Source organism: Acipenser ruthenus, chromosome 7 (genome assembly GCF_902713425.1).
Source record: "Acipenser ruthenus chromosome 7, fAciRut3.2 maternal haplotype, whole genome shotgun sequence".
Classification (NCBI taxonomy): Eukaryota; Metazoa; Chordata; class Actinopteri; order Acipenseriformes; family Acipenseridae; genus Acipenser; species Acipenser ruthenus.
Window position 1 is genome coordinate 4,795,251 of NC_081195.1, and position 12,617 is coordinate 4,807,867.

At 35.8% G+C, this 12,617-nt stretch overlaps 1 protein-coding gene across 3 annotated transcripts in view; it reads left to right on the forward strand.

Annotated features, from left to right (window-relative positions):
* The window catches only part of LOC117416033 (serine/threonine-protein kinase 32C-like), a 57,874-nt gene extending 45,257 nt beyond the window's left edge, over nucleotides 1-12,617 (forward strand). For 2 of the 3 annotated variants that reach the window (XM_059026154.1, XM_034027051.3), the window contains 9 exons: nucleotides 968-1,141; nucleotides 3,035-3,072; nucleotides 5,656-5,745; nucleotides 6,482-6,585; nucleotides 6,688-6,804; nucleotides 7,903-8,028; nucleotides 8,393-8,524; nucleotides 8,988-9,055; nucleotides 9,400-12,617. In XM_059026154.1, coding sequence (XP_058882137.1) covers nucleotides 968-1,141; nucleotides 3,035-3,072; nucleotides 5,656-5,745; nucleotides 6,482-6,585; nucleotides 6,688-6,804; nucleotides 7,903-8,028; nucleotides 8,393-8,524; nucleotides 8,988-9,055; nucleotides 9,400-9,538 — 988 coding nt within the window. In that variant the 3' untranslated portion in view covers nucleotides 9,539-12,617. The remainder of the gene's footprint in view (nucleotides 1-967; nucleotides 1,142-3,034; nucleotides 3,073-5,655; nucleotides 5,746-6,481; nucleotides 6,586-6,687; nucleotides 6,805-7,902; nucleotides 8,029-8,392; nucleotides 8,525-8,987; nucleotides 9,056-9,399) is intronic. The other variant, XM_059026155.1, reaches the window with a different exon arrangement.

Genomic DNA, 12,617 nt, shown 5'->3' on the forward strand with positions numbered 1-12,617 from the left:
CGTGTAATATTCCTGTCTATTTCTCTACAGCTTAACTCAGTGTTTCACATGCTGAGCGATATGCCAGCATGTCTGTCAGAATGGCCCTTTCTGCTCTTTTCTCCAACTAATTAGAAGCTATTTTCTTCCATTGACAGGCAGACCACCACCCACTACAGAGTGACTGAGAGCATCTATATACATATAGGTTTTATATACTATATACAAGGTTTCATGCAGTGTCTTTCTACTTTCTTTGTGTTTGGAGCCTAAATAATTGTCTAGGTTCTATGAGCTGCTGATAGATACTGAATCTTCACTGTAGCTAATAATATATTCTAATCATAACACCATTTGGTAGCTTGTTTTGAGTTAAGGTCATGGTATAAGGCTACTGTATAGCAACAAAAGTGCAAATAATAATGATGTTGCCGGTGAGTACCAGTGCCTGTTATAGAAAACAAGATAGTAACCATGAGGGTTTTGGAACCATAGCCCACCCCCTGTAGAAATAGGAAAACATAATGAAAGAAAAGAATGCACTGTATCTACAAACCAAAAAAAAAATTAGTTATGAATAGAACTACAGTCTTCCATACACGGGACCTCAGACCCTGTTATTAAAGAAATTCAAACTTGGCTTCCAGCTAAGTCTACCCTGTGATGGCTCTAATTTTTATTTCATTGCTGTTGGTTTTACACGACTCACATCTGAAGCATTTCAAACCCAGAAAACCGTCACCACTCCATGATTATGACATCTGTTTTACACAGTGAGCAGGCTGCAGGATACATACTTTAATCCCCCTCCCTTTGTAACAATGCAGACGACAGACCGTGGGGAGATTTTCAGGTTTCAGTTTTACATATAGACTGTGAATCTGTGCTTGGGGCAAAATTGAGGGTTGTAATGTTGCGACTGTAGGTCTGGGGTGAGTATTTCCAATCTAGTAATTTAGTCATTGACATATTTCTTATCTCCTTGCAGGTACTCATTCCAGGATGAGGAAGACATGTTCATAGTGGTTGATTTGCTCTTAGGCGGTGACCTACGCTATCATTTACAGCAGAACATCCAGTTTACAGAAGAAGCAGTCAAGCTGTACATCTGTGAAATGACCCTGGCTTTAGACTATTTACAGAATCAGCACATAATCCACAGGTAGCATAATGGTGTTTATTATTTAATCAAGATTAGCGAACCATGGTTTTACAGTACTGGCTACCTTAGGAATTCCAGTCCACTGTCTTACATCATACATTATGTGAAACAGCTAGTTGATGGACACGTGTGGTGTTCATTTTTAGTGGCATGCCTGCTGTCTATGTTTTGCGTTACAGTCAAAGACACCCACACAATTTTGTAATCTATATCTTTTGAGGTTTTAGCGTTGAATAAACTAGAGTTAGATTCTAACAAATATAGCAGTATTTTGATGGACAGAGCAGCAATGAGGTATATAGGTTTAGGAAAGTTGTACAGCATGTGTTTGTGATCATATCCCAATCAGTGGTTATCTGAAGTATGTTCTGTACCATCAGTACTGAATGTTTTTTTTTTTTTTTTTTATGTGTCTTCAGTAACAATGGTTCTGTAGCATATTTGCTTTGTTGAGCCCTGTGTGAAGCTTTTTTAACTTCCTGCTGAGAGGACAATGGCTCATGTCTGTGATCCGTGCTAGTGTGAGATATTGGAGTCTGTTTTAATGATCTGAACAGTGACAGATATTAATACCTTTGCTCTTTAAATGAATTTTCTGATATTTCATCCATTTATTGACCCGTTTATTACCATTACTACATACATACAGTAAAGAAGAAAAAGAATCAGGTTTATGTATTGAATCAGGTTTATGTATTGAATCAGGTTTATGTATTGAATCAGGTTTATGTATTGCCACTGTTTAGTTGACCATTGAAATACACTTCAATACCTCTGCAAGAAGAAAAAAAAAATAGTCATGCAGGATTCAACAGAGTAGTATAAATTACACATGTGTTCTATGTCAATCCACCAACCCTAATTACTGCAAAACTTGCCACATTGGAATCTGTTAGACTACTGGTTTCAGTACCTTGCCCTTCTTGGTTCCCTGTAGACCTTCATTATTTATGAAAAGAGATGAAAATATAATAAACACCCAGTCTACGTAGTGTATAGTCCATCCTTTTGTCTTTGTTTGTACATCAGTACACACCCTTTATTGCAATAATTAAATATCCTTGAAGAGCAGCAGGAAGCCTCCAGGTCAGTGTTTTCTGTTCCATACGATGGTTGTTGACAGGCATATACCATGCAGTGATTTGGTTGCACCATCTCAGATAAAGTGTAACCTAGCAACACTCTGTCATACAGCCTGTGAGGAAACGTAATGCAGAACCATTCTGAATACGTACATCAACCTTACTTATAGGGTTTGAAAAATTTTACTTAAAAAAAATAATATAATTATTCCTGTTTTATAAATAATTCTACGGTGCTTATTTGCTTGAACAGAATTAATTATTGCATTTTTGTGAAATGTCAAAAAAAAAAAAAAAAACCTAAAACATTTTGACACTAAAAAGCATAGTCGAGACAACAGAGACAGAGATTTCCTTTAAGAGATTGGCATGTACTGCATACACTTTCAAAAACACTGCTTTTTATCCTCTGTTTAGTTAAAAAAAAAAATTTATATATATATATATATATATATATATATATATATATATATATATATATATATATATATATATGTAATTTGTGAGATATTTCCCCCAGGACAGTTAACCCTAGTGAATACTGTCTAACATAAAGTAGTATTTAGCCTTTCCCTGTGAAATAAGACACCAATAACTTGTATTATTGCTTGATAAAACTATTGACATGTTTATGACAAATATTACAAGTATGTATTATAAAAAGCACATGTGGAATGCTGTATTAAAATAGCCTCTCTGCATCACTTCCTTCTGTTTCTAATCAGGAACTCAATTAAGTTCTCAAGCCGTCTGTTCATAACTCAAAGCTGTTTTCTTTTAATTATATTTGGTTCTTGTGTTTTTTCTTTAGGGATCTCAAACCAGATAATATCCTTCTGGATGAACAAGGTGAGACTGTACTCTATGTCGGATTTGTATATCTTGGGTTTTTTTTTCACAAACGAGTCTTTGCTGTCTCATTTTCACATTCTGCATTTTTTTCCTAAAATGTTTTAGGCAATTGAGGTCATTTTGAAAGAATCAGCCCAGGCCAGAAATAAATGGTCCAAGGTGACACACTGGACGTCATTGAGTAGAGAAAATATCAGGCACCTTTACTTTTCTCTATCAATGTTTCCTTGTAATTGACGGATTCAGTTTGGTGGCTGATGCGTGACTTGCAGCAAATTGCAGCAGTACTTGCTCCTAGCAATAGTGTAGCCAGCTGACATGCCCCATATTACAACCTGCCTTTAAGCAATCATTGCTTTTCTCAATTGTCAAAACAGTTTGTGATCCAAATGTACAATATAACTGTTTACAGTGCGTGACATTGATAAAAGAAGGAAAATACTGTTAAAGGTCTTATTCCTTTTGAATGCAGAGGAGTTATATTTTCAAGGACTTCACAATCATTTTAGTCTTTACTAAATGAAGGTGACATGGCTTTAACAAATCTTGAGTTGGAAAGTATGATGTCAGCAGACAGGAGTACATGTTGTTCTAGATTTCTAAGACCTCTAGTGTGTTGATAGCTGCTGTGGAGCAATATAACCCACAGCTGTGTGTACACACTGCCTCGCCAAACAGCACAGTATTGCAAAGTTATTTGCTTAGTAAAAATAAATTGATGCCTTTTGAGAGCTTAGTGATGAAGCCAGACAGACAACACTCAATAAACTAACATACTCTTCAAGGTACAGTATAAATTAAATTGTAGAATTAATACGGTATGATTCAATAAATTGTTTGCAAACAAATGTTCGCCCTGTAAATAAAAGCAATGCTGTCTGTGCAAAATGTGCACCATCACTGTACAGTGCATAGATTGAGAAAAACGAAATGCTAGATAGCATTGTGATACATGTTTATCATTATAATCGCATATCAATGGCAAAAATAACATGCCTTGAGACCTCATCACCAGACACAACGAAGTAATATTCCTACTCACTAAAAGAAAACAAAAGACTTACGTTTAAGGAACTAGTTTCCTATAACAGAAGAAACCAAAACCTAAAATACATAAAAACTAAAAATAAATCTGTACTAAAATGAGCATTCCATGAAATGTATAATTTCTAGACATTTCTGGAAAACAAAGAATTTTAGGAAAAATCTTGTGTAGCAAAAGTTTTGCTTTTGTGGATGAGGAAAAAAGTTACAAGAAATGTCTACAATTATTTATTTCAGCAATTCTTTTGCAAAGTGCTAATTCAGAAGTATTCATATCTTTTAATGCTATGATAGTATTGTCTACAAGGTGCTAGAAATTTCAATATGATAATGCAGAACCTAATTCTAGAAAATTCTAGAAAATGCTGGATTTTAGGTGAACATTCTTAGAGAGTATAGAAGGGTTAGGTATAGGATGATTGCTGTCATTGACAATAAGTCAATATGGGAAAAAGTAATGCGCAATCTGAAGACCTTAGGCAGAAAATTATTTATTGTCATAAAGCTGGAGAAGGATACAAGAATATTTCCAAGCATCTGAGTATCTTAATTTCAACTGTTGTTTCTATTGAAGTACTGTCACAACGCTCCATCGGTCTGGAAGAAAGAAGGTTCTTTCACCAAGAACAAGTAGAAGAATTGTGAGGAAGGTTAATAATAATCTGAGATTGACTGCCAAATATATTCAAAGTGAACTGGCTGCAAGTGGGACTGGGGTTTTCATTTCAACCATAGGTCGAGTATTGCATGGTGAAGGTCTCAATGGTCGCAGGCCAAGTAAAAAGCAACTCTTAGTAAAATGTCACAAGGACAATCACTTAAAGTTTGCAGAACGGCATTTCAGTCATGGATATCAGTTCTGGTCAAAGGTTTTGTGGATTGATGAAACAAAAATCGAGCTATTTGGTCACGCTGATAGTCATTATGTTTGGAGAAAGTCTAGTGAGGCATACCAACTGTCAAGCATGGAGATGGTAATATCCTTCTATGGGGCTGTTTTTCCTCTAATGGCACAGGAAATTTAGTTCCAATACATGGTAAAATGGATTCCATAGCATACCAAAAGATATTGGCCAATCATCTGAAACCCTCCACTACAAAACTGCAAATGGATGTTCCAACACAACAACAAGCCAAAGCACACATCAAAATCTACTTCAGAATGGTTAAAGAAGAATAAAATCAAGGTTCTGGAATTTCCTAGTCTAAGTCCCGATCTAAATCTGATTGAGAATCTTTGGTATGAGTTGAAAAAGGCTGTGCACAAGAGAAGTCCTCGGAATTTGAATTAACTGGAACAATTTTGCATTGAAGAATGATCAGAAATCACTAAAGAATCATGCCAAAAGCTCATTGACAAATATCCTAATTGTTTAAAAAAGGTTATTATATATATACTGTAATTGTGTGTTCTTAGTTTTTGTTTAGTTTGTGTAGAGATACAGTATTTGTAAATAGTTGGCTGGTGATTTAGTAATTCTATGTCATTAAAAATGGTTGTGGTTTAACATAATACAAAAAGCTTTTCTTTTTTAGGCCATGCACACCTCACTGACTTCAACATAGCAACAATAATAAAAGATGGTGAAAGAGCAACTGCTTTAGCTGGAACGAAACCATATATGGGTAAGACACAAATGCAGTTAATTAGCCTGCCTTTTTATAGACATCAAAACAAATGGGTTTTATTTGCAGACCTTTGGTTGCAAATCATTATCTAGCTTTTTTTTTCCTTTCTGTCTGACAGCATATGCCTCAGCATCATGGCTCAAGTGGTATTTATTCCGGGCAGCACCTGTCTGCTCTCCAGCAAGTTACAGGAATTCCTGACTCTCGAGGCTTTTTTATAACCTTGGATTGTTTCTCAGTTTGTATTTCAGGATGTTTTAGATATAAATGTGAAATCTGTAATCCTTAGTAACCTACTTGGTTCTACCCTAAGCTAAAAGCATTATAGAAACCTGAGGAAGTGAACTCCAATGCTCCCCCTTTATAGTCAGGAGCCATCTAACTTGTATACATCTGCCAGCAGTGCTGCCTTGAAAAATAAAAGGCTGAATAAGACATCCTGTTTGGGAGTTTCTCAAGTGGCTTGAGAACCTTTCTATTCCACTTTCCCATCCGACACATCCAAAACCAGAATAGCTGCTACCTTCAATTTATGGATGAGTAATTCATATTGGCCCTTAGCATTTGCTACACTGCCGAAATGTACACTATAGGTTGGAATTCACAAAGGGATTTCATTACTGGGCTCTTATGTATTCTTACGTTTTTAATAGATTTGTTTTCTTCTTGGAAGAAAAAAGAAAATGGTTCTAATTACTTTTTGGAGTAAAACGCTTTGTAAATGTTTTTTAAGCACCTGAAATATTCCACTCCTTTGTGAACGGGGGCACTGGATATGCTTTCCAAGTGGACTGGTGGTCTCTTGGAGTCACTGCTTATGAAGTTCTTCGGGGATGGGTAATGTATCTCACAGCTGAAAGTAGATGTGCTTTGATACCAGGAGTGGCAGGCAGAACTGTCCAAAAAGATTGACTTGTTTTTGTAATCTCTTCCTCCCAGAGACCATATGATATCCATTCCAATAGCACAGTGGAGTCTCTGCTGCAGTTATTCAGCACAGTGAGTGTGCAGTATGCATCTGTTTGGTCTAAAGACATGGTGGCACTGCTGAGGAAGGTAATTATTATCAGTTAGTAGTACTAATAATACTACTATTATCATTAAAGCTTGTGGGTTTGCTAGGCACATTTAAGAGATTTTATGATTGAAATTGAGGCAAGAGAGTCAAAAGATCACCGTTTCACCTGTCTTTTTTGTTTTGTTTTGTTTTTTTTGCACAGGCACATGGTCAAATAACATGGCCTACCAAGCAGGCAATTTTAAAATATTTCATTCATCATAAAAAAAGGAAGAGAAGAATACACAATTGCATTCCCATTAATCATGGTGGTGTGTTGTTTATTTCTGCCCTACTTCTGTTTATTCTGTTATGACCACATATACTGTACCTCAGGCACAACATCATTACCTGTTTTGTAGCCTCCACTGTTCACTCACAAATAGAGAGATGTTACCTGAATTACTTCAGAATACTGCCTGTTCAGAATTCAAAAAATGTAGTTATCATTATCATTGTACTATTACTAAAATGTTATAAAAAAAAAGCCATGTTTTTCACCCAAGGTTGATCCCATTCTGTGTCCTTACCGCATTGCCAGGTGGAATTATAAAGCTGGCTGACTAGCGCCCTCTCATGGTTTAATAATCACAAACGTCCTAAAGTCTAGTTGAACAACAAAGCAATCGTGTGTGTTTGTAATTAGAATTGAAGTAGACACACACAGGTACATTATGGGGAAGATGCTATTCTTTTTATAAGTTGTGCCCTTGAGTACAGTAATGAAAATATATTAATACAGGTATACACCAGTAGTATGTTTGTAATCATTGTTATTATTATTTATTTCTTAGCAGACGCCCTTATCCAGGGCGACTTACAGTCATTGTGTATGTATATTGTGAATCAGTTCACCACTATCAGTATTTATACTCCTTGATATTTAGAACACTGTACAGCACTAGTATAGTGGGACTGGAACAATACAAACACATGTGTCCCTAGCCAGCAGTCAAAACAAGACGCACCTCATGTGAACTGTATAATGAAAAAACTCTCTAATTGGATTACACTGTACTTTAATTCCATGGCAGCTTTTGTATGAGAAATGCATGAGAAATTAAATATTAAGAAGCTTCTGCCTTTGTGTTTTTCAGTTACTTACTGTGAACCCTGAGCACCGCTTCTCCGGCCTCACGGATATGCAGAGCTCTCCGCTCCTGTCAGATGTGAACTGGGATGCTGTGTATGAAAAGAAGGAGGAAGCTGGCTTTGTACCAAACGTAAGAATGTAAACAATGCAGATACATACACTACCCTGGCTCCAACAAGTATAGGGACTGAGAAATAAAGGTATTTATTACTCCTTTTAGTCAACCCTTTTCCTGTTACAGAAAGAGGTATAACAAGCGTCCCTGTGAAGATGATGCACAATGACACACAGAGAGAGCCAAGATATTTTTTAAGATGTTACATGTCTTCACAATATCCACAGCAGAAATCCAAATACTGTATGTGTTAAAGTGTTGTTATGATAAAATAAAATGATATGATTGTTACATATGGTGAAGTAATATTTTACGGATGGGGTTTTAGGTTTCAGTCTTCAAAAGCCTTTTGTTCAGTTTTGCTCTACTGTTTTCACAGAAAGGCCGGCTTCATTGTGATCCTACCTTTGAACTTGAAGAGATGATCCTGGAGTCCAGACCCCTTCATAAGAAGAAGAAGAGGCTAGCAAAGAACAAGTCAAGGGACAACAGCAAGGACAGCTCCCAGTCCGTGAGTCAGACATGGCTTATATCAGAACTACATGAAACAATCAACAATGCTTCACGCAGAAATCACATTTTCAACCTTTCAGCTGCTGAGAAGATATTCTAAATTATGAATTCATTTCTTGTAAAATATGCATTGGCCTTAATTATGTTCTGAATAATGTACTTGTCTTGAGCTTGTTTTTAATATGTGTTGATTGCACATTATTTAGGTAGGTGGTCTGAATTGGGTATAAATGCCTACATGTTTATAGAAATTTGAACATTGCAGCTAAAAATAAGTTTATCAGCACCACCTAATGAATTATTTCCTGATCATATTCTGATGATTTTAAAATGAGAACTTCATTATACACTAATACAGCTGCGAGTGGTTTTTGGAGAAGTGTATAAACCATTTAAACTAATAAACAAATAAGTTGTGCAGTAAGACAGACACATTATTAAATCCTTGTCCTTTTTTAAAGGAAAATGACTATCTTCAGGAGTGTCTAGAGGTTGTACAACAAGAATTTATGATCTTCAATAGAGAAAAGTAAGTATTGACAAATAAATAACTGTCTGCAGATGTCAGGTCACATTAAAAAATTAGACAAGACCTACTGAGTCTTACATTGAAAACATGTCCAACACACAACCAGTTTACTACCCCTTTCAGTGATAAATATAATTGGGATACCATTTATTTACCAATGTATTTCTTAAATAAATGTAAAGTTAACCATTGCCAGACCACAGCATTCATCCTAATGCAATAGCAAACTGGTACTGCATGGTACTGCAATTTCTGCATGTCTGCATTCTAGGACAAAATAAATGGCTGTGCTCCTAACACATGTCAATTCTGTGGTCTTTCTCTTTGCAATCCCCCCAAAACAGGTTGAAAAAAGGACAGGAAGAGTCGAGTCAGTCGGAATGCCAGCTGGAAGCTGAGGGAGCTGCTGCAGATGACAGGGAGGCTGAGAGCTCCACTCTGAACATGTGCAGCTCTGTGTGTTCATCCACAAGCAGCTGCTAGAGTCACCTGCCTTTACTCAGGCTGCACTCTAGAATAATGTCCTTGCCAATACAATTCTCAGCCTTTCTTTTTGCAGCTGTTATTGGAATTAACCATGACTGCCTTTAAATCTAACTTTGTAGCAAAAACAAAAAAGTAGTCTTTGAACAATTACATTTGTAAGGTCAAAAGAGCAACACCTCTATGCAGCATTGAGCATGGTGGTGAAACGGGCTTGCCAAGACACACAGGGCATGGCCAACCTGAAACTCCAGGGTTCATGAGAGACACTGTAGGAGACCTCTCTGTGTGCAGTGATTATTACCCACCTGTTCAGTTCAGCATGGTTCAGAACAAGGGCAGGGGAATTGCACATCCCAGCATAGAAGCCACTGGCATGTTGCTCTTCTCTGTCAGTAATTCATAATGTGTGTGCATGGTCCCCTCTACACGAGTTTGCAAATCAGTGCCATTGAAGTGCCCATCTCGAATGACTGTTGAAAAAAATTTCTCTTAATGAACTGGTAGCATATTATTTAAATAATACAGTATTTTTATTTAAAAAAAATAAAAAAATAAATAAAAAAATACCCCTTTTAAATTATTGGGCCTGATTGCTGAAACTTTAAGGACGGTTTGAAGGAATGTATCGTTAATGACTGTTTTTAAAATATTTTGCATTAATATTAATTAAGCCTGCCTTTCATGAAAGTCGTTTCAGCTGTTTTAGATCTTTTTTCAAAGCAACTCTTTAATCTATTAGAACATTTATAAGCACTCTTCAAAAAAAAAATTGACCATAAAGTTCTGTGACTAGGGCCTTTTAAAGAAATATTATGCAAAAGTGGCGTTTGGTTTGCTTTTTGTATAAAATAAATTCCATTATTGTTGCACATTAATATATGCAGGTACTTTCTGAAATTCCTTATCAATAGTAATGTCTTTGATCCCATAGAAAAGATATAGGTCTATGAAATACTGCCTGTGAAAACATTTTTGGTCAGGTAGAAAGGTGAATAATATTTTTACTTTCTCTGGCCACTAGAGGGAGCCATGGAGTGTGGTGCTGTCATCTAATGAGATCTACATTTTATGGTTCATTGGTAGGGGTAAAAGAGAAAATAACATCTGTACAGCGATGTCTTCATAGCGCACACGAGTAGCTGGTTGTAGTCAACAGGATATTGATTATCATGGAGAGTATGCTTAAGTAAAGCAGGTCTGACCTTTTTATAATACCACTCTTTCTCTGGGATCAAATAATGATTGTTAATTATTAATAACATCTGGATCTAAAGTTATTTGGAGATCTCTAAACTTATTGCTCAAGGATGATCTTACCTTTCTCATGTCACACATTTACAATATACAGCTTCTTGTTTTTAGAACTTGGCAATGGCTTATTTCACTGGTTGTTTTTTTGGTTAGAAACCTTTCTACTGCCGTCAGATCTCAGATGACAGTAATTGAATATTCTATAATTTCTAGATATTATATTATTACAGCAACAGTAGTTTAAGTTAACTAAACAGATTTGCTTGTTACCAGAATCTGTCAGAGTTATCATGGTGTGTTTAGTTAATATTATATTGCACTGCTCTTCAAGAGCTCATGTGGGTTATATATAACTTTGTATGTAATATCATAGTTAAAGTACTGCTTAAATGAATCAACAATCTGCTTTGTAATCTTGTTATAGAAAAGATGGAAGTGGCTTTTAGCCAGCAATCAGGTAGATGGTATTGTAGGTAATGGTCTTGTTTAGTATTGTTGATCTCAGATAGACCTCTCCCTTTGAAATACAAAGGGTTTATATTCAAATATAACATAACTTTGCTAAGAAATGGATAGTGCAACAAGTTGGACAAGTTGCAAAAAATGTTTAAAGAGGTGTGAGCTGATTATTTCTGGATTTTCAGGATCACTCAGCATCACGCAACTTAAATTTCAGTCCTAACGACATTATATGTAAATATTAAGAACATCATTTTTCCTCCACAGTTTTATGTGGAAAACATACTTATATAGGTTTAAGAAATAAAGACGTATGAAGCCAAATTTTCATACAGTGTTGTTTTCAAACTTTTTCAAGTGTGCAGGCACAACTTGCAGGCAACAAACGCCAAAGCTTTTATACCATTTACATAATCATTTCTAAGGAAAATCAAGTATGTGTCTGTCTTGTGGGCAGCATAGCCAATGTTTATTTCTGGAAGTATATACATTTGCGTTGTGCAAACCTGCATGTATTGTGAGAACCTTGAAAAGGGGCCATGGGGAATATAAGAAGCCAACTTGCACTACAAAATGTAGTCTTTACAAGAAAATAGTTGTGGTTCATACAAAACAATGCCATGCTCAGGAATAGACTTATATGAAAGAGAGTTGACAGACTGGCTGTGTAATTCAATAAAATACAGTTTAGCTGCACAAATAATGTCCCTTTTACAGTATTTTACTTGCAGTCCGTTATTGGACTAGACAAATCCCACATTGCATGCAACACACACCAGAGCACAGTACATTTACTTGTACTTGGGAAACTTCTAAATGGCATTTTGGCATGGCATAGACAACTACATTGTGCGCATATGAGCACAGACTGTCATACATTATCTTGCATAATTATAGAAAAGCCTACACAATTAATTATCTGTCCATTAGCGGTCAACTAGGTTTTTAAACGCAATGCACATTGCTTACAACTTATATACAATGTTGCCAATGTTGTGTTGAGTAAGTGGCATGGTATTTAGATGTTTACGGTTTATTTTGGCATTTTGTATTAGTCTATTTAAAACCAACACTGTTGGAATAAAAGTACCTCTTAACTGAGATTAAATAACTATAAGACAATGACGAAATGCTGACAATTTAGCAATGCAAGGAATGTATGTACTTCAGTGTAATTACTTAAGTGTATTTACTGGTTGTACTTTTTAATGCATGACAGGGATTGGTACTTGCAATGTAAACCATTTTTGAAAACAGTGTATTTATGTAGCAATGAATGTGAGATTTTTAATGCTTATATATATATAGACACACATATATTGATATCCTTGCTGTAATGAGAAAATAAACTAGTTCTTGTAACATG